General features: G+C 46.3%; 1 protein-coding gene across 1 annotated transcript in view; it reads right to left on the reverse strand.

Moving 5' to 3' along the window:
- Positions 1-2,216: 2,216 nt before the first annotated feature.
- Positions 2,217-21,321, reverse strand: part of LOC311141302 (uncharacterized protein) — a 53,156-nt gene continuing 34,051 nt past the window's right edge. The window contains exons 3-7 of the mRNA XM_084176596.1: positions 20,379-20,430; positions 15,432-15,567; positions 6,661-6,815; positions 4,066-4,305; positions 2,217-3,834 (exon numbers count right to left, since the gene is read on the reverse strand). Coding sequence (XP_084032722.1) covers positions 3,097-3,834; positions 4,066-4,305; positions 6,661-6,815; positions 15,432-15,567; positions 20,379-20,430 — 1,321 coding nt within the window. The 3' untranslated portion in view covers positions 2,217-3,096. The remainder of the gene's footprint in view (positions 3,835-4,065; positions 4,306-6,660; positions 6,816-15,431; positions 15,568-20,378; positions 20,431-21,321) is intronic.

Raw genomic sequence — 21,321 nt, forward strand, 5'->3', positions numbered from 1 at the left:
GTCTTTGGTTTGTCATTATGGGTTATTGTGTGTAGATTGAATAAAATAAAACTATTTAATTAATTTTAGAAAAGACATAACAAAATGTGGAAAAAGTCAAGGGGTCTGAATACTTTTAGAATGCACTGTACGTAGCCTAACGATATACCCTCATTGTGACGACTGTTTAGTGGCAATATTCACAACCCCGCACCCAGGGTTTTTTGAGTGGGTATAAAGGGAGACAAATAATCAGCCCGCTTTCTGCCCGAGGCCTTAGCTCATGTCTTAATTTGTGGTCTTAAGTCATGGTTTCCCTGTTGTGGGTTCGCACTGTGGCATTCCTGAGAGGCTCAGGCCCTAGCTCAGCACAACCTTCCCCAGCCAGCCGATCCCTCCCCACAGCACAGCAGAGCTGAACCTTAATTATTTCCAACAGGAGGATCTGGGCACCCTAAGCCAACAACAGTGCAAGCCGCCGATCCGGAATTGGTGTTAAAGAGGCTTTGGAGGGTGCTTTGCATTCTCTCCTAGAGAAACAATGTATTCTATGGCAAATATTTACTCACTTTGTGATTAAAGTCTGGATCAAGCTTAAGTTTAATTCTACCTCATCAAATCCTCCCAAGACGTTCAGAACAATCCCGTCTGTACTTTGTTTAATAGATTCTATGAAGTGGAGGACTGACTGAATGGGCATGTAGAGCAGCACTCAGGGATCAATTCAATCCGTGTTGCGGAAGTTCAGCGCTGTAGCACGATTGAAATGTAAAGGTCATTTCCGATTGAGCCGACATATGCAGCGTTTACCGTGAATGCAGTCAACGCAAACCTTGCTTTTCAATTTCTATCACGCTATAGCGCTGAACTTCCACGGTACGGATTGAATCGAGCGCTTAGTTACGTTTAATGCAGGGGAACACAACTCTGGCCCTCGGGGGTTTCTGTTTAAAAAATACAAATTCTGAGCCCTATACTACATACGTCCATAGCCGCGGGAAGTAGGGGTGATGAGGGTGCTGCAGCACCCCCTGATAAAGCACAACGAAAAAATTAAGAAAACAAATAGTGTACTAATTTCTAACCAAATTAGTACACTAGCCCTTTATTACACCCCCCGCGAGTTGAGGACCAATTAAATCAGATTCCCTCCGATTGCGTCATCATCCCCTTCATTTGAGGAAGATGGCTGATAAAATGTTGTGTTTTTGTTAAATAGTCATGTTAAAATACCTATCACATTACACATTTAGTAATGACAGAATGCATTTGAAACTTCACGCACAGTAAAACTTGTTTGACTTAATACAATTACTTTATCGATAGGAGTGGGAAAAAGGTGCTCCTGCATTGATAAGCACACCAAAGATGGCATTAATAATAATAAGTAATAGAATAAAGACTGCATTTCAACAAATCTATTTCACAGAATTTGCTGAATTTGTGAGAAATGAAAAATGGGGCACTGACTCGCCCATGGATCGATGTTTCAGCATTGTCTCAATGAAGAATTTTGCAGTTACAAGCCTGCTAGACTTAGCGGCAGGGCGGATGAGCAATATCCACCGTCATAGTTTGGATGAAGCCTGAGCTGCAATGTGAAGCTAACTGAAGCTAGCTTTAGAAAATCGTAGTATACCCCTCTGGGAGTTCAACCAGGTGTATGCACTGCACTTAGTCAATCAACTTAAAGGGGGTTTCCTGATTTGGCCTAATTTTCGGCTTGGTCATTAAAGGGGGGCTGAACTTCCTGATTTGGCCTCGTTTTTTGGGCTTGGTCATTAAGAAATGCAGTGGCCATGACTGAAGCCAAACAAGCGTTGTCTTGGAGGGGAGGGGAGGGGGGGGGTTAACAATTTTTTCTCATCATCTTCCTATTTACACTTTGTAGTAGATCTTGACACTATAATTGTTTGACTCATATCGATGCCACATAGCCCGTTTTCAAAAATGAGAAGTAGCTTTTTAATGGCAGAAAACTCTTTAAATATTGATTTATCAATATAGAGCCAGGTAGAAATGAAATCCAGCAGGACTGTGATCCTTGAAGGCTGGAGTTGTGCCCCTACCCTGTATTAGCAATTCTAAAATACTTCTTGTTCGGTATATGGATCCATGTCTGTTTTTTTACTGCACTAATCAAATACTTGTTCCCTCATTGTGTTTAAGATGCATGACTTGCTACCTACTACTTTCTGCTGACATCAAATGATCAAGAACTGAAGCAGCAATTTACGTAGATAACAACCTTTATTAAAAGTTCTTTGCACAAATTCCCACCAACCCTATTTATTTTCTAGGTTTACAATTGCGACATTTATCTTTATAGCTGGTCATATATGCCTACATCTATTGAATGTTAGTTACGGCATTTGTCACTTTTTTTATTTTTACAATGATCAATTCCCTTTTATATCCCAGTATCAGCCTTAGGAATACATTTGTATACATTGTTGTAGCGTTGAAGTTAATAAACTGCGTGTGATCTATATCAGTTTAACACTGGAGGGCACAGAGCAATAGTATACAGTCCCCATGGAGCTCTGTGGTGCTATTATAATTCACTGCTTCAAGGCCCATGGTTGTTGGACAAAAGGCAGAAGTTGGCACATTTCAGCACAAAATCCACAAGCATGAGTGAGCTATTGCGTTGAAAGTGCTTATGTTTAATAATTTTCAATTTGATGAAAAGTATCAAAACGATTAACTGGTACAAAAGTGCTCAGATGAGTTGGGAAATTAAGTGCTCTTGGAAAATACTAGCATGGTTTCTTTTAACATCCATATTCAACATGATTTAAAGTTTAATTTTTTAAACAAATTATACTGAAGCTGAAAACGCCTTGGTGTGGTATACAGCATATATTGATGAAGTGGTTTTAACTTGATAAAAAAATATATTGTGGGTACTAGTATGAAAACATCCAATTTGTCACCATGAAGCAATTTACTTCAAGAATGTACAAATGTCATATAAAAGTTGATTTCAGTAATCAAAAAGGTAAGTTTTGCATTTGACAAAAGTGGAACTAAAAATAGTTAATTATTGCTTTGCTGGGCCAACCCAGTAGTCCATGCTCTGTCTGTCACATGGTCTGGATGCTGGACTTTCACTGGTCACATCTCCTTGGCCGTCACACTGCATGGCACTGTTGATTGGCTGAGGGAAGGCATCTGGATATGATTGGCTGTGCTTTGCACGAAGGCAAACTTTAACTCGGTGGGGTTGGCGGCTGTGGGTGAGTCAGAGGGTTGAGGGAGAGGGTAAGGACTGGCCCCTCCTGAGGCCTGACTCCCCCATGGCCTCCACTCTGACCTCTCCCTCTGGAGGAGGGGGCCGTTGGCTGGACTCTGGGGACCAGGGTTGGGGCCTCCACTGGCGGGCGCCTTCCCCTCGTACGGCCCCCGGCTCAGTCCGTTCAGCATGGGGGACTGGCCCAGGTGCTCAGCCAGGACCAGGGGCTGCCGGTCCTCCTCCTCACAGATGGAAAACACAGGGACACTGACGTGGTCGCTCTCCGCTGGGAAATCGAGGGAAATCACACCATGCCCAGAGGGGCCGTTACTGGGCTCGGACGGGGAGGCCTGGAGGTGGGGGCCCCCGGGGGCCTTGGTGCTGTTTGAGGGGCCAGACCCAGAGAGCAGACCAAAGCAGGGCCCGGTGAAGCGGGAACGCCGAAGGTTGCTCGTGGAGTTGAGGCGGCGCTGGCGCTGGGCTGGCTGAGCCAAGGGGTACGAGTCGTTACTCATGGAGGAGTCAGAGGCATTACGGTCGTTCTGGGCCTCCAGCTGGGGGTCGGAGAACACCTTCCTGCTGTTCTCCCCACGGCAGTCTGACACAAAGCTGGACGGTGCCTGGGGGAACAATATCTAGTCAACACATATCCCTCTGCAGTGCAACCCGACATTCATGGTTTATGCATTATGCATCGAGTAATGAAACATTTGCTATAAAAAAATCCACTTGCAAACATACATTACATGACTGTAAGTCGTTCTGGGTAAGAACGTCTGCTAAATAACCAAAATGTAAACGTAAAGAAATACAGTATCTGCTGAATGACCAATAACATAATAGCAACTAACGCTGTCCACCAGCTTAGTGAAGGGACTGGTGGAGTTCCAACTGCACCACTTCTTATGTAACTGGGGCAGTGGAGGGAGGAAGTCCTGGAAGGTACGGACACTCCAGGCCCGTGGCCGGGCACAGCTGGCACTGCCATCCTGGGCAGCCCTGGTCTCTGTGGGGGAGGCAGCCGGGTCTAGAGAGGGCCAGTCAGTCACAGGGCCAGGGCCGGTGTCACTGTGCCTTAGAAACCTCTCCCGCTGCCGAGAGGAGAGACACACATCAAACAAATCAGATGGAATTCAATCAAACCCGGCATTCAGTGTATTTGTGTGCATGTGGGGTAGGCCTACAGTAGTTTGAAAACAGACTTCTTATTTGGAAAACTGGAAGCATCTGAAAGAGTAGAACCGCTCGAACCCAATGAACCCACTGAACCCACTGTAGCAATGTTTACACAGTGTCTTAGTTTACAATTTACTGCCATGGAACGCACACACTTATTCTGGAGACTGGAAGCATCTACCTGTGATTAGTCTATACTTTTATTTGACCATGGGAAAAACAGCCACTGCTTAAATACAATGTGTGTTCAACTGACTTGAGCCCTCAGCCAATGGAGTTTTCTCCACCAGTGGCATCAGAGCGTGAATGAGACTCATTCACAAGAAATTATCACTAATAAAAATAGCTCGCTTGTATCAGAGGTCACATTATATTCAAGCTCTGAACTGAACCTCCAATCGCCGTTGACCTAAAAGGGCAGCAAGCAAACCACAGAATCAGACATGCAATTCAAAACAACAAGTGCTGCTTGCCTGGTAGTGGGTGCAGTCAGTGATTCCTGCAATCGTATTCACAAAGATTCTCAGATAGGACTGCTGATATAGGATCAGTTTTGCCTTTTAGATCACTCTGAGAGTCTTTGTGAATGCGGGCCTAGCGCTAATAGGAATGGCAGGTCAGGGGTGAAGGGCACATCAGTCACGTATCATTATTCAGGTTTGGGGGGGGGTACTCCTCCCAGAAAGAGCCAGATAATCCTTACACAGAATCATTAACAGCTCGCTTAGTCTAGACAAGAATTAGGAAGGTTTTAAATGAAGTGCCCTGCTCACCACAAAAGCCCCCCACCAATGGTAACTTGTTGCAGTTTGGGCAAAAAGGTGGAGGATAAGCCACCCAGATGTGAAACAGAGCCCTGTATTACCCCCCACACTTAGTCTCGGAAATCCTAGACCTAGGGCAACAGCACTAGGTCTGAGGATCATGTCAGATTTTCTTGGCCATTTTGGGGAGGGTGCTCTTCAGACAGACATACAACTCTCCCAACAAATCACGAGTTTGTGTAGGTGGGGCTTAAAATGTGGCGGGAATTGAGCTCGTGATAAATAATCTACTCGGAAACATGACAGAGTTGGACACAATGCAGACGCAGATAGCTAGGCTCATTTTAGCCACAGCCAGTCAGTGGGTGTAAGCTTATAGTGCTAATGTTAGCTGTCATGGCGCATGCAAACTACTCACTTGGCAAAATACACTCAATGCAAATATTTTACACAAGCGTAATCTTGGTTAACCCAGAACTAAAGTCCTCTGTAATTGGTCAGATGCTCGATGAAGTTCTGGGTCCATACGCGTTAAGAGGAGAGATAGAATGAGGATCGGAACCAGAATGAAGAGCTCCACCCTCTCTCTTTACAAGTTACGGGCAAGTTTATAGGCCAAATGTCCCCTCCCCTTCTGAAATTCTAAAGATGCTAAAATCAGTAAAATTGTGATTTGTCCAAATAACCAGTGACGATAAACACAAGCACCGGAACTAATGCTGCTCCTTATCTCACACATGCCGTTGTATCGTGACAGAGCTACGGTACCATTTATGTTTATGTAGTTTGTCCACGAGAAATTAATGCGAGTTCCATCTAGCTAGTTACATGAACGGATAAGGCTCTGGACGGATTTCCTGTGCGAGTCCTTCTTCCCATCATCAGTCTGAACAAATATGTACATACACACAATCTGCACAAACAGTACACAAACACATACAGACCACACACAGCAATGCACCACAGCACGCAAACGCGCATGAACACACACACACACACACACACACACACACACACACACACACAGAGAGAATTAGAGCTGGGAAACTGGCTTCACAGATAATACATCCATTAGGCTAGGCTGCAGGAAAGCTCGCCAGCTCCCTAATAGCTGCCAGGCCTGCCTTATGCCAACTCTTATTCCAATAGAGCACAAGCAAAAATGCTGTATCAAACCCTCTCCTACAGCCAATCCCCTGTCACTGTGTTTCTATACTCTGACACCTCGACCACCAGGCGGTGTGGTTCATAGCTATTACCAGCAGAGGGTTGCGAATTCAAGGAAAAAATACTTGGCAGGACGGGGCCTTCTGCCTGGGTGTCACCCACCCCTAGAGCGGGTCCTAGCCTGGGTTCTCTCTACTGCCTGAGTGTCACCCCTAGAAGAGGGCACCACCAAGGCCCTAGCCTGGGTTCCCTGCTACTGCTTGGGTGTCACCCTAGAGGAAAGCACCACCATGGGTCCTCACCTGGGTTCTGGGTTACCTGCCTTGCCTCGCTCCTTACCGTGTGGGCCGAGAACGGCAGTCTGCTGCTTGGATTAGGCACAGACGAAATGATAAACACCTCATCTGACCCCAAGTCCAGTTCTGTGAGACCATTGGATGAGAGGTCCACTTCAGCATGCTGGGACATATCACCACCAACACTTTCTGGGGAACCTGGGAAAGAAAAGGGAAAGTGGTTTTATTAATCATATACTTGTATGGTGACAGATAGCCTACAATTAAAACATTGCTACATTGAACAGTCAGATGTATTGTCCCTAAAAGAGCACTTGAAATGGAGTGTTACAGATTGGTCTCCATAGGCTACTGTAAATGACTGCACTGTGCACCCAGTACACTGTGTAGCCACTGTACTTGTCCACTCATATTCCTGTTAACTCATAGTGACATCGTTGAACTCAGTGAGAGGAGAAACATGGTGTTCCAAAAGCTCTCACGCTGTTATATAGGTTAAATGTCATGACCTGTAAGTCTCTCTGTGGGCTCAGCAACAATGAGCGAGACTTTGGATTGTTCTGGGATAAACCCAGTGTTACTCCAAAACTAAAGCCATTTTCCATTGAGACTTCTAATGCTGCTGTCAAAGCGTCAGTGTAATGCGGTAGGCGAAGTCAGGCGCAGGACACAGAGCTGGTCAAAAAGCGTACTTTACTCGTAGAACAAAATGTATGAACAAAACCTCCACGCAGGTAGGAAACAAACCTGCACACTAACGACAACCAAAACATGAACAAACACGCACAACACACAGTGTGAGACAGAGGGTAAATAGGGAAGACATAACTACATGATGGGAAACAGGCATGACCAATAAAGACAAAACAAGTCGAACATAGACACATGGATCGGTAGTAGCTAGTACTGCGGTGACGACGAACGCTGAAGCCTGCCCGAGCAAGGAGGAGGGGCAGCCTCGGCTGAATTCGTGACAGTACCCCCCCTTGACGCGCGGCTCCAGCCGTGCGCCGACCCCGGCCTCGGGGACGGCCAGGAGGACGCGGAGCAGGGCGGAAATCCCTCAACATGGAGATATCGAGGATGCTAGCACCGTTCCTCCGGACCGTACCCCTCCCACTCCACGAGATACTGCAGGCCCCCCACCCGACGCCTCGAATCCAAGATGGACCGGACCGAGTACGCCGGTGCCCCCTCGATGTCCAGTGGGGGCTGAGGAACCTTCCGTACCTCAGACTCCTGGAGTGGACCAGCTACTACCGGCCTGAGGAGAGACACATGGAACGAGGGGTTAATACAGTAATTAAGAGGAAGCCGGAGAAGATGGCTGCCGTTTTACAGCCCTCTAACCAATTGTACTATTATGTGTGTTTTTCCGCGTTATTTGTAATTTATTTTGTACATAATGTTTCTGCCATCGTCTCTTATAACCAAAAAGAGCTTCTGGATATCAGGACAGCGATTACTCACCTCGTATTGGACGAAGATTTTTTATTCAACGAGGCGGCCACAAAGGATATCCTACAGACACCCGACAAGGCCCAAATCCCCGTCATTCGCATGAGAAAGAGATGGAGATATCGTGGACGTAGGTCAGGGTGCCTTGTAAGGATCCGACGGCGAGCGAGTAAACTGCTGCTCCCATCAATCCTATTAGCCAATCTTCAATCATTTGAGAATAAATTGGATGACCTAAGATTACGGTTATCCTACCAACGGGACATTAAAAACTGTAATATTTTATGTTTCACCGAGTCGTGGCTGAACGACGACATGGACAACATACAGCTAGCGGGCTATACGCTACATCGGCAGGATAGAACGGCTGACTCCGGTAAGACAAGGGGTGGCGGTCTGTGTATATTTGTAAACAACAGCTGGTGCACAAAATCAAATACTAAGGAAGTCTCGAGGTTTTGCTCGCCTGAGGTAGAGTATCTTATGATAAGCTGTAGACCACACTATTGACCAAGAGAGTTTTCATCTATATTTTTCATAGCTGTCTATTTACCACCACAAACCAATGCTGGCATTAAGATTGCACTGAATGAGCTGTATAAGGCCATACGTCAACAGGAAAACGCTCATCCAGAGGCAGCGCTCCTAGTGGCCGGGGACTTTAATGCAGGGAAACTTACATCCGTTCTACCTAATTTCTACCAGCATGTTAAATGTGCAACCAGAGGAAAAAAAAACTCTAGACCACCTTTACTCCACACACAGAGACGCATACAAAGCTCTCCCTCGTCCTCCATTTGGCAAATCTGACCATAACTCTATCCTCCTGATTCCTGCTTAAAAGCAAAAACTAAAGCAGGAAGCACCAGTGACTCGGTTAATAAAAAAGTGGTCAGATGACGCAGATGCTAAGCTACAGGACTATTTTGCTAGCACAGACTGGAACATGTTCCGGGATTCTTCAGATAGCATTGAGGAGTACAACACATCAGTCACTGGCTTCATCATTAAGTGCATCGATGATGTCGTCCCCACAGTGACCGTACGTACATACCCCAACCAGAAGCCATGGATTACAGGAAACATCCGCACTGAGCTAAAGGGTAGAGCTGCCGCTTTCAAGGAGCGGGACTCTAACCCGGACGCTTATAAGAAATCCCGCTATGCCCTCCGACGAACCATCAAACAGGCAAAGAGTCAATACAGGACTAAGATTGAATCGTACTACACCGGCTCTGACGCTCGTCGGATGTGGCAGGGATCGAAAACTATTACAGACTACAAAGGGAAGCACAGCCGCGAGCTGCCCAATGACACAAGACTTCCAGACGAGCTAAACCACTTCTATGCTCGCTTCGAGGCAAGCAACACTGAAGCATGCATGAAAGCACCAGCTGTTCCGGATGACTATGTGATCACGCTCTCCGTAGCCGATGTGAGTAAGACTTTTAAGCAGGTCAATGTTCACAAGGCCGCAGGGCCAGATGGATTACCAGGACGTGTACTCCGAGCATGTGCTCACCAACTGGCAAGTGTCTTCACTGACATTTTCAACATGTCCCTCACTGAGTCTGTAATACTAACATGTTTCAAGCAGACCACCATAGTCCCTGTGCCCAAGGACTCTAAGATAACCTGCCTAAATGACTACCGACCCGTAGCACTGACGTCTGTAGCCATGAAGTGCTTTGAAAGGCTGGTCATGGCTCACATCAACACCATTATCCCAGAAACCCTAGACCCACTCCAATTTGCATACCGCCCCAACAGATCCACAGATGATGCAATCTCTATTGCACTCCACACTGCCCTTTTCCACCTGGACAAGAGGAACACCTACATGAGAATGCTATTAATTGACTACAGCTCAGCATTCAAAACCATAGTGCCCTCAAAGCTCAACACTAAGCTAAGGATCCTGGGACTAAACACCTCCCTCTGCAACTGGATCCTGGACTTCCTGACGGGCCGCCCCCAGGTGGTAAGGGTAGGTAACAACACATCTGCCACACTGATCCTCAACACGGGGGCCCCTCAGGGGTGCGTGCTCAGTCCCCTACTGTACTCCCTGTTCACCCATGACTGCATGGCCATGCACGACTCCAACACCATCATTAAGTTTGCCGACAAAACAACAGTGGTAGGCCTGATCACCGACAACGATGAGACAGCCTATAGGGAGGAGGTCAGAGACCTGGCCGTGTGGTGCCAGGATAACAACCTCTCCCTCAACGTGACCAAGACAAAGGAGATGATTGTGGACTACAGGAAAAAAAAAGAGGACTGAGCACGCCCCCATTCTCATCGACGGGGCTGTAGTGGAACAGGTTGAGAGCTTCAAGTTCCTTAGTGTCCACATCACCAACAAACTATCATGGTCCAAACACACCAAGACAGTCGTGAAGAGGGCACGACAAAGCCTATTCCCCCTCAGGAGACTGAAAAGATTTGGCATGGGTCCTCAGATCCTCAAAAACCTCTACAGCTGCACCATCGAGAGCATCCTGACTGGTTGCATCACCACCTGGTATGGCAACTGCTTGGCCTCCGACCGCAAGGTACTACAGAGGGTAGTGCGTACGGCCCAGTACATCACTGGGGCCAAGCTTCCTGCCATCCAGGACCTCTATACCAGGAGGTGTCAGAGGAAGGCCCTCAAAATTGTCAAAGACTCCAGCCACCCTAGTCATAGACTGTTCTCTCTGCTACCGCACGGCAAGCGGTACCGGAGTGCCAAGTCTAGGTCCAAAAGACTTCTCAACAGCTTCTACCCCCAAGCCATAAGACTCCTGAACAGCTAATCATGGCTACCTGGCCTATTTGCACTGCCCCCCCCCACCCCATCTTTTTACGCTGCTGCTACTCTGTTAAGTATTTATGCATAGTCACTTTAACTCTACCCACATGTACATATTACTTCAACTACCTCAACTAGCCGGTGCCCCCGCACATTGACTCTGCACCGGTACCCCCCTGTATATATAGCCTCCCTACTGTTATTTTATTTTACTTCTGCTCTTTTTTTCTCAACACTTTTTTGTTGTTTTATTCTACTTTTTTATTTAAAATAAATGCACTGTTGGTTAAGGGCTGTAAGTAAGCATTTCACTGTAATGTCTGCACCTGTTGTATTCGGTGCATGTGGCCAATAAAGTTTGATTTGATTTGATTTGACCTATAACAAACCTCGTTCAATCTCCTCAGGACTTTAAATGGCCCCACAAACCGCCGACCCAGTTTCTGGCAGGGCAGGCGAAGGGGCAGGTTTCGGGTCGAGAGCCAGACCCGGTCCCCCGGTGCATACACCGGGGCCTCACTGCGGTGGCGATCGGCGTTCGCCTTTTTTCGCCTGATGGCCCGCTGCAGGTGTACATGAGCAGCGTTCCAGGTCTCTTCCGAGCGCCGAAACCACTCATCCACCGCAGGAGCCTCGATCTGGCTCTGATGCCAAGGTGCCAGGACCGGCTGATAACCTAACACACACTGGAAAGGAGTAAGGTTAGTAGAGGAGTGGCGGAGTGAGTTTTGGGCCATCTCTTCCCAGGGGATATAAGCTGACCACTCCCCCTGCCGGTCCTGGCAATATGACCGCAGAAACCTACCCACATCCTGGTTGACTCTTTCCACCTGCCCATTACTCTCGGGGTGAAAACCTGAGGTCAGGCCCTCCAGACCCTTGAGGTGAACTGGGGACCCCGATCCGACACAATATCCTCAGGTACCCCGTAGTGCCGGAAGACGTGTGTAAATAGGGCCTCAGTAGTTTGTAGGGCTGTAGGGAGACCTGGCATAGGAATGAGACGGCAGGACTTAGAAAACCGATCCACAACGACCAGGATCGTGGTGTTCCCTTGTGAGGGAGGAAGGTCCGTAACAAAATCCACCGATAGGTGGGACCACGGCCGTTGTGGAACGGGTAGGGGTTGTAACTTCCCTCTGGGCAGGTGTCTAGGTGCCTTACACTGGGCGCACACCGAGCAGGAGGAAACATAAACCCTCACGTCCTTGGCTAAAGTGGGCCACCAGTACTTCCCACTAAGACAGTGCACTGTCCGACCGATGCCAGGATGACCAGAGGAGGGTGACGTGTGAGCCCAATAGATAAATCGATCGCGAACCTCGGTGGCGTACCCGAGCGCTGAGACAGTACAGCTCCTATCCCAGCCTCGGACGCGTCCACCTCAACCTGGAATGCCAAGGAGGGATCCGGATGAGCCAGCACTGGAGCCGAAGTAAACAGGTCCTTCAGATGACCAAAAGCCCTGTCTGCCTCAGCTGACCACTGTAGACGCACCGGTCCTGCCTTCAGCAAGGAGATAATGGGAGCCGCTACCTGACCAAAGCCCTGGATAAACCTCCGGTAGTAGTTGGCAAAACCCAAGAATCGCTGCACCTCCTTCACCGTGGTTGGAGTCGGCCAATTACGCACGGCCGAAATGTGGTCAATCTCCATCTCCACACCTGACGCGGATAGGCGGTGTCCTAGGAAGGAGATGGACTCTTGGAAGAACAGACATTTCTCCGCCTTCACATACAGGTCATGCTCCAACAGTCGACCAAGCACCTGACGCACCAGGGACACATGCTCGGCCCGTGTAGCGGAGTATATGAGAATGTCATCTATATACACCACTACACCCTGTCCGTGCAGGTCCCTGAAAATCTCATCAACAAAGGATTGGAAGACTGATGGAGCATTCATCAAACCGTATGGCATGACGAGGTACTCATAGTGACCAGAGGTGGTACTGAATGCTGTCTTCCACTCAACTCCCTCCCGGATACGCACCAGGTTGTACGCGCTTCTGAGATCCAATTTCGTGAAGAAGCGCGCCCCGTGCAATGACTCCGTCATACTAGCAATCAGAGGTAGTGGATAGCTGTATTTTACAGTGATCTGAATAGGACCACGGTAGTCAATGCATGGGTGTAAGCCACCATCCTTCTTCTTCACGAAAAAGAAACTCGATTAAACAGGGGAAGTGGAAGGCCGGATGTATCCTTGCCTCAGAGATTCGGTGACATATGTCTCCATAGCCGCCGTCTCCTCCTGTGACAGAGGATACACGTGACTCCGGGGAAGCGCAGCCCCTACCTGGAGGTTTCTTTTTACAGAAGGCGAGAGCCAAATCGGCATATTCAGGCGGAATGTGCATGGTGGAAACCTGGTTTGGACTTTCCACCGTAGTTGCCCCTACGGAAACACCTACACACCTCCCCGAGCACTGACTAGACCATCCCTTGAGAGCCCTCTGTTGCCATGAAATAGTGGGGTCATGAGAGGTTAACCAGGGAAGCCCCAAGAATCAATCAGATATAGACAAATTGTTTCCTCATGCCCCTCCTGCGTCTTCATCCAGAGTGGAGCTGTGACCTCCCTAATCAGACCTGACCCTAAAGGGCGACTATCTAGGGCATGTATAGGGAAGGGCACATCAACGGGCACAATAGGAATCCCTAACCTACGGGTAAACTGACGATCAATAAAGTTCCCAGCTGCGCCTGAATCTACTAGCGCCTTATGCTGGGAATGAGAAGAAAACTCTGGAAATACAACATCTATACACATATGCGCAACAGGGAGCTCTGGGTGAGTTGGGTGCCTACTCACCTGAAACAGTCCACCAGTGCTCTGCCTACTGCCTCGACTCCTTGAAGGCCCTCCCCAGCACCGACCAGCAGTGTGTCCTCAGCGGCCACAGTTGGTGCAGGGGACGGCCCCTCTACCGGTCTCCCTCAGAGCAGCACTTCCGAGCTCCATAGGGGTAGGGTCGGAGGTGCTGGGGGATGGAATGGACGGCCCCTGATCCGGACGTCCGCGGGTGGCCACCAGGTTATCCAGTCGGATTGACATATCCACCAGTTGATCCAGGTTTAGGTTGGTGTCCCTGCAGGCCAGTTCCTGACGAAAGTCCTCCCTTAAGCTGCAACGGTGGTGGTCGATGAGGGCCCTCTCATTCCATCCTGCGCTGGCAGCCAGAGTCCGAAAGTCCAGTGCAAACTCCTGCGCGCTCCTCTTCCCCTGTCTGAGGTGGAATAGACGCTCACCCGCCGCTCTCCCCTCTGGTGGATGATCGAATAACGCCCTAAAGCGGCGGGTAAACTCTGCATAGCTTACAGTTGTGGCATCTATTCCCCCCCACTCGGCGTTGGCCCACTCGAGCGCCTTACCGGACAGACAGGAGATGAGGGCGGACACGCTCTTGTATCCCGAGGGAGCCGGGTGGATGGTTGCCAGGTAGAGCTCTACCTGGAGCAGAAAACCCTGACACCCGGCAGCTGTACCGTCATAAGCCCTCGGGAGCGAGAGCCGAATCCCACTGGACCCAGATGGTGAAGAGGTGGACAGCGGTGTTGGTGGTGGTGTAATTGGAGGAGGTATAGGGATACCTCCTCTCTCCCATCGCTCCATTGTATTAACCACTCGTTCCATAGCGGTGCCGAGAGCCTGGATTATGGCCGCTTGTTGTTGGACGCGTTCCTCCATCGATCCGGCTGGCATTGCTGTACCTGCTGACTCCATATTATGTGCGTGTTTCTGTCAAGGCGTCAGTGTAATGCGGTAGGCGAAGTCAGGCGCATGACACAGAGCTGATCAAAAAGCGTAGTAAAGTACGCCCCGGGGGCCACATTCGGTATTCAACAAGGTTCAGAGGGACATACTGAAAATGTGTTATATTTCCTTGCTGTCAAAATTTGCTAAATAATTGTCCTCTATCCATAGATTTTTGAATTTTCGATGCTTTGACTGTCTAGCTTTTATTAAGGTGTTTATTAGCAAACTGGACACAGTCAAGAAACTTTATTAATGTAGGTCCATTATAATTTTGATTTGGTTTTAGTCATTTGAAAGTATATCGACTTTGTTTCCTCCCGCCCCCAAAAAATAAACATTTTTAAACCACCCACGGGCCAGATTGGACCCCCTTGCGGGACGTATGTTTCACACCCCTGATTTAGAGCCATTATATGGCCATGAGACCATGAGATAATTCAGTATGTGGTAGAATCCTGCCAGCTCTATTACTATGTTTTGGAGGTCTGACAGTCAGACCCAGTGTACCATTTTTCGGTCATAGTTTCAGAGCGTAATGAAATAAGTGTCCCATTTACGCTGAACATGTAAGTTCAGTTTAGGGGCAGATAAAGTCATTGTCAACCCCTCGATCATGGAGAGAGAAAGAGACGGGGCGCAGGGCAGGCGGAGCGAGGGGATTGACTAGACTAGGCTAGGCGGCTGGAGCACAAGCAGAGAGGGAAAAACAGGGGAGTGTTAGAGGGAGAGAGAAAGTAGATGGAGTGTGTGTGTTTTGTGTGTGTGTGTGCGCGTGAGCCTGCCCACGTGCGTATACCCACCTCTGTGTGTGAGGCTGAGAGAGTGGTTGTTGTTGTCGTTCTCTGCAGGGCCAGGGACCTCCAGGCCGGGCTGATTAGGAGTCACCAGCTGCAGTTCACGGACATCAGCTCCAGAGTTCTGCACTCCCTCCTGCACCTACAGCAGTCAGTACAGTTTAGAGTCAGCAAGTACTACTACACAAACCTACCACTCCACATACACCAACGGAGTAGGGCTGCACAACACTATGAAATACAGCCATATGAACTGAAGTTGTTCTCGTCAATTAATCAAATGTTTTGATAACCAGTCGGTATAATGATCTAAGTCGCTTTGGATAAAAGCGTCTGCTAAATGGCCTATTATTATTATTATTATTATCTAGTGGCAATAAGATGCTTAAAGTGGCCAGAACTTGTGTAGGACTGTTTTTCTTCTTTTTTTAGCACACTAAAGTTCAATCCCAGATGGACACATTTTGACACCTCAATGACAAATTCATCTCATGACTAGAAAATAGGGAAACGTAACTTGTCCAGTTCTGCTTTATGGGTGTTAGTCAGTCTGACCTTTAGTGAACCTGTCTACATCTGGGGCTGCCTGCCTTGCGTGGGAGAAGTTGGACAACAAGAGCACCAGGCCAGTGTAGGGTATTTGTATTTGCTCCAGTGTCTGTAGTTTAGAGCAGGGATTGGCAACTGGCGGGCCGCATGGCCCACCTTTTGTAGGCCCACGGATCAATTCCCCCCCCCAAAATATTTTTTTTGGGGTGGGGGATTTTTATTTTTAAGAACTCAGTCGCGGTCTCAACTTACTGTTGAGAGTTAGAATAGTAGAATACCCAAGGTGCAATTAGAAAAATAAATAAATACACTGAACAAAAATATAAACGCCACATGTAAAGTGCTGGTCCCATGTTTCATGAGCTGAAATAAAAGATCCCAGAAATGTTCCATACGCACAAAAAGCTTGTTTCTCTCAAATGTTGTGCACAAATTTGTTAACATCCCTGTTAGTTAGCGTTTTATCCTTTGTCAAGACAATCCATCCACCTGACAGGTGCGGCATATCAAGAAGCTGATTAAACAGCATGATCATTACACAGGTGCACCTTGTGCTGGGGACAATACAAGGCCACTCTAAAATGTGCAGTTTTGTCATGCAACACAATGCCACAGATGTCTCAAGTTTTGAGGGACCGTGCAATTGGAATGCTGACTGCAGGAATGTCCACCAGAGCTGTTTCCAGATAATTGAATGTTAATTTCTCTACCAAAACCGCCTCCAACGTCGTTTTAGAGAATTTGGCAGTACGTCCAACCGGCCTCACAACAGCAGACCACGTGTAACCAGGACCTCCACATCCGGCTTCTTCACCTGCGGGATCGTCTGAGGGCGGGTGGGTCAGGGTGCTGAGGAGTATTTCTGTAAGTAATTAATCCCTTTTGTGGGGAAAAACTCATTCTGATTGTGGGTGGGCCTATGCGCTCCCAGGCCCACCCATGGCTGTGCCCCTGCCCAGTCATGTTAAATCCATAGATTAGGGCCTAATTAATTTATTTCAATTGACTGATTACCTTACATGAACTGTAACTCAGAAAAATCTTTGAAATTGTTGCATGTTGTGTTTATATTTCTGTTCAGTAAATATATATATATATATATATAGTTCCAGTCAAAAGTTTGGACACACCTACTCATTCCAGTGTTTTTCTTTATTTTTACTATTTTTTACATTGTAGAATAATAGTGAAGAAATCAAAACTATTAAATAACACATATGGAATCATGTAGTAACCAACAGTGTTAAACAAATCAAAATATATTTTATATTTGAGATTCTTCAAAGGAGCCACCATTTGCCTTGATGACAGCTTTGCACACGCTTGACATTCTCTCAACCAGCTTCATGAGGTAGTCACTTGGAATGCATTTCAATTAACAGGTGTGCCTTCTTAAAGGTTAATTTGTGGAATTTCTTTCCTTCTTAATGTGTTTGAGCCAATCAGTTGTGTTGTGACAAGGTAGGGGGGATATACAGAAGATAGCCCTATTTGGTAAAAGACCAAGTCCATATTATGGCAAGAACAGCTCAAATAAGCAAAGAGAAACGACAGTCCATCATTACTTTAAGACATGAAGGTCAGTCAATACGGAACATTTCAAGAACTTTGAACGTTTCTTCAAGTGCAGTTGCAAAAACCATCAAGCGCTATGATGAAACTGTCTCTCACAGGAATGGAAGACCCAGAGTTACCTCTGCTGCAGAGGATAAGTTCATTAGAGTTACCAGCCTCAGAAATTGCAGCCCAAATAAATGCTTCACAGAGTTCAAGTCACAGACACATCAACATCAACTGTTCAGAGGGGACTGTGTGAATCAGGCCTTCATGGTTGAATTGCTTCAAAGAAACCACTACTAAAGGACACCAATAATAAGAAGAGACCTGCTTGGGACAAGAAACACGAGCAATGGACATTAGACCGGTGGAAATTTGTCCTTTGGTCTGGAGTCGAAATTGAAGATTTTTGGTTCCAACCGCTGTGTCATTGTGAGACGCAGTGTGGGTGAACGGATGATCTCCGCATGTGTAGTTCCCACCGTAAAGCATGGAGGAGGAGGTGTTATGGTGTGGGGGTGCTTTGCTGGTGACACTGTCAGTGATTTATTTAGAATTCAAGGCACATTTAACCAGCATAGCTACCACAGCATTCTGCAGCGATACGCCATCCCATCAGGTTTGGGCTTAGTGGGACTATAATTTGTTTTTCAACAGGACAATGACCCAACACACCTCCAGGCTGTGTAAGGGCTATTTTACCAAGAAGGAGAGTGATGGAGTGCTGCATCAGATGACCTGGCCTCCACAATCCCCCGACCTCAACCCAATTGAGATGGTTTGGGATGAGTCGGACGGCTGAGTGAAGGAAAAGCAGCCAACAAGTGCTCAGCATATGTGGGAACTCCTTCAAGACTGTTGGAAAAGCATTCCAGGTGAAGCTGGTTGAGAGAATGCCTAGAGTGTGCAAAGCTGTCATCAAGGCAAAGGGTGGCTATTTGAAGAATCTCAAATATAAAATATATTTTCATTTGTTTAACACCTTTTTGGTTACTACATAATTCCATATGTGTTATTTCATAGTTTTGATGTCTTCACTATTATTCTACCATGTAGAAAATAGTAAAAAAAAAAAAAAAAACTGGAATTAGTAGGTGTGTCCAAACTTTTGACTGGTACTGTATATATATATATATATATATATATATATATATATATATATATATATATATATATACATACATACACTACCGTTCAAAAGTTTGGGGTCACTTTGAAATGTCCTTGTTTTCGAAAGAAATGTTTTGGTCCATTAAAATAACATCAAATTGATCAGAGTGTAGACATTGTTAATGTTGTAAATTGCTATTGTAGCTGGAAATGGCTGATTTTTAATGGAATATCTACATAGGCGTACAGAGGCCCATTATCAGCAACCAGTGTTCCAATGGCACGTTGTGTTTGCTAATCCAAGTTTATCATTTTAAAAGGCTAATTGATCATTAGAAAACCCTTTTGCAATTATGTTAGCACAGCTGAAAATTGTTGTGCTTATTAAAGAAGCAATAAAACTGGCCTTCTTGAGACTAGTTGAGTATCTGGAGCATCAGCAATTGTGGGTTCAATTACAGGCTCAAAATGGCCAGAAACAAAGAACTTTCTTCTGAAACTCTTCAGTCTATTCTTGTCCTGAGAAATGAAGGCTATTCCATGCGAGAAATTGCCAAGAAACTGAAGATCTTGTACAACGCTGTGTACTACTCCCTTCATAGAACAGTGCAAACTGGCTCTAACCAGAATAGAAAGAGGAGTGGGAGGCCCCGGTGCACAACTGAGCAAGAGGACAAATATATTAGTGTCTAGTTTGAGAAACAGACGCCTCACAGGTCCTCAACTGGCAGCTTCATTAAATAGTACCCCGCAAAACACCAGTCTCAACGTCAACAGTGAAGAGGCGACTCCGGGATGCTGACCTTCTAGGCAGAGTTGCAAAGAAAAAGCCATATCTTAGACTGGCCAATAAAAAGAAAAGATTAAGATTGACAAAAGAACACAGACACTGGACAGAGGAAGATTGGAAAAAAGTGTTATGGACAGACGAATCAAAGTTTGTGGTGTTCGGATCACAAAGAATAACATTTGTGAGACACAGACCAAATGAAAAGATGCTGGAGGAGTGCTTGATGCAGTCTGTCAAGCATGGTGGAGACAATGTGATGGTCTGGGGGTGCTTTGGTGGTGGTAAAGTGGGAGATTTGTACAGGGTAAAAGGGATCTTGAAGAAGGAAGGCTATCACTCCATTTTGCAACGCCATCCCATACCCTGTGGACGGCGCTTGATTGGTGCCAATTTCCACCTACAACAGGACAATGACCCAAAGCACAGCTCCAAACTATGCAATAACTATTAAGGGAAGAAGCAGTCAGCTGATATTCTGTAATTATTTATATATATATATATATATATATATATATATATATATATATATATATATATATATATATAATCACTCAGCCCATGTCAGCAATTAATTAATTTATTGGTAAATTAGTCTAGCCAGCTATCTAAACTTTGTAATCATGGTCGAATTACCAACTGAGGAGGCCCCCAATGATTTTGTTAGTCACTCTCACTCAGATATAATGCTTAGAATTGCAGGAAATTAGCTGTAAAACTGCAAATTTTTACTTAGGGCCCCCATAAGGCTAGGACTGGCTCTGACTGCATGTGTGGGTATGGATGTGGGTACGCAGACCCGCGAGCCACTGCTGATTTTTTGTGGCACCAACCCCCTTCAAAATTGCCCATCCCTGGTCTAGAGGATATGAAGGAAATGTTCCCTGATCCCAGTCAGAAGTTAGCCTACAAAGGAATGTCCAGACAGACAGGGGTCTTTATCCGTTTACCTCAGAGTTGTTGGATGAGCAGGAACTGGCTCTTTTCGGACATAGTTTAGGTCTGGAAAACAAAAAAGAGCCACAACATTTCAGTTATGCGTTTTTTGACTGTTTAACATATCTTTGAAAACCATTAGCATCCTTTCTTTTATGCATGTTGTTTACTTTCTTGACTTTTGGCGACATTTTCTTTCATGCTATTTGTGAAAGCTTGTCTTATTTAGAGCAACTGCTCTCCAAATTTGACAAAGAAAATGTACAAAATCAACATTCTCCCACAATTAGAAACTGGAACAGATTAGATTGCCTTCACTGAAGTTCTTCTTACAAACATAATCAGAGTCTAGCTAGCTGACTCACTACATACAAACAGCCTAAACTTGCCCCAGGTTGTTTCTCTCAAGGACGGCTCTAGTAGCTAAACCCATGTAATGCCATAAACTACACTATCTGGGGTGGTCTCACTATAAAGGCATCAGTATAATTGCATACCCATAATTGAGGACTGGATAATATCAACATAACAGTGAAAGTGTTGACTTAAAGTGATTATGTTCAATAACTGAGATCTAAATGCTTTTGTGTATACATTTTTGGCACAATTAAAAACATGGCCCCAGGACGAGACTAATACAACTGTAACTTCTCTCAAACATGCATGGGGGATTTCTCTAACCATGCATGGCTATTTTATGCATGATGGCAATGCCCTCCTTGGCTTCCTGATCATGTTTTATGCATGTGTTGTTGTTCCTGGAAGTCTTTCATTTTATTAGAAGTGTGTTTTCAATTTCCCTTTCATTAACAGCAAGAAGTAAGAACTGTACTAATGGGCTTATTGTGCTCAAAGGACACTCACTGTTATGTTGATATTATCCAGTCCTCAATTATGGGTATGAGAGCGTGAGCGAGAGAGGGCCGTTCGAGGTGCAGCACCTGGCATCGATTCCAA

This window comes from Coregonus lavaretus (assembly GCF_964263955.1).
Source record: "Coregonus lavaretus genome assembly, chromosome: 14".
Taxonomy (NCBI): domain Eukaryota; kingdom Metazoa; phylum Chordata; class Actinopteri; order Salmoniformes; family Salmonidae; genus Coregonus; species Coregonus lavaretus.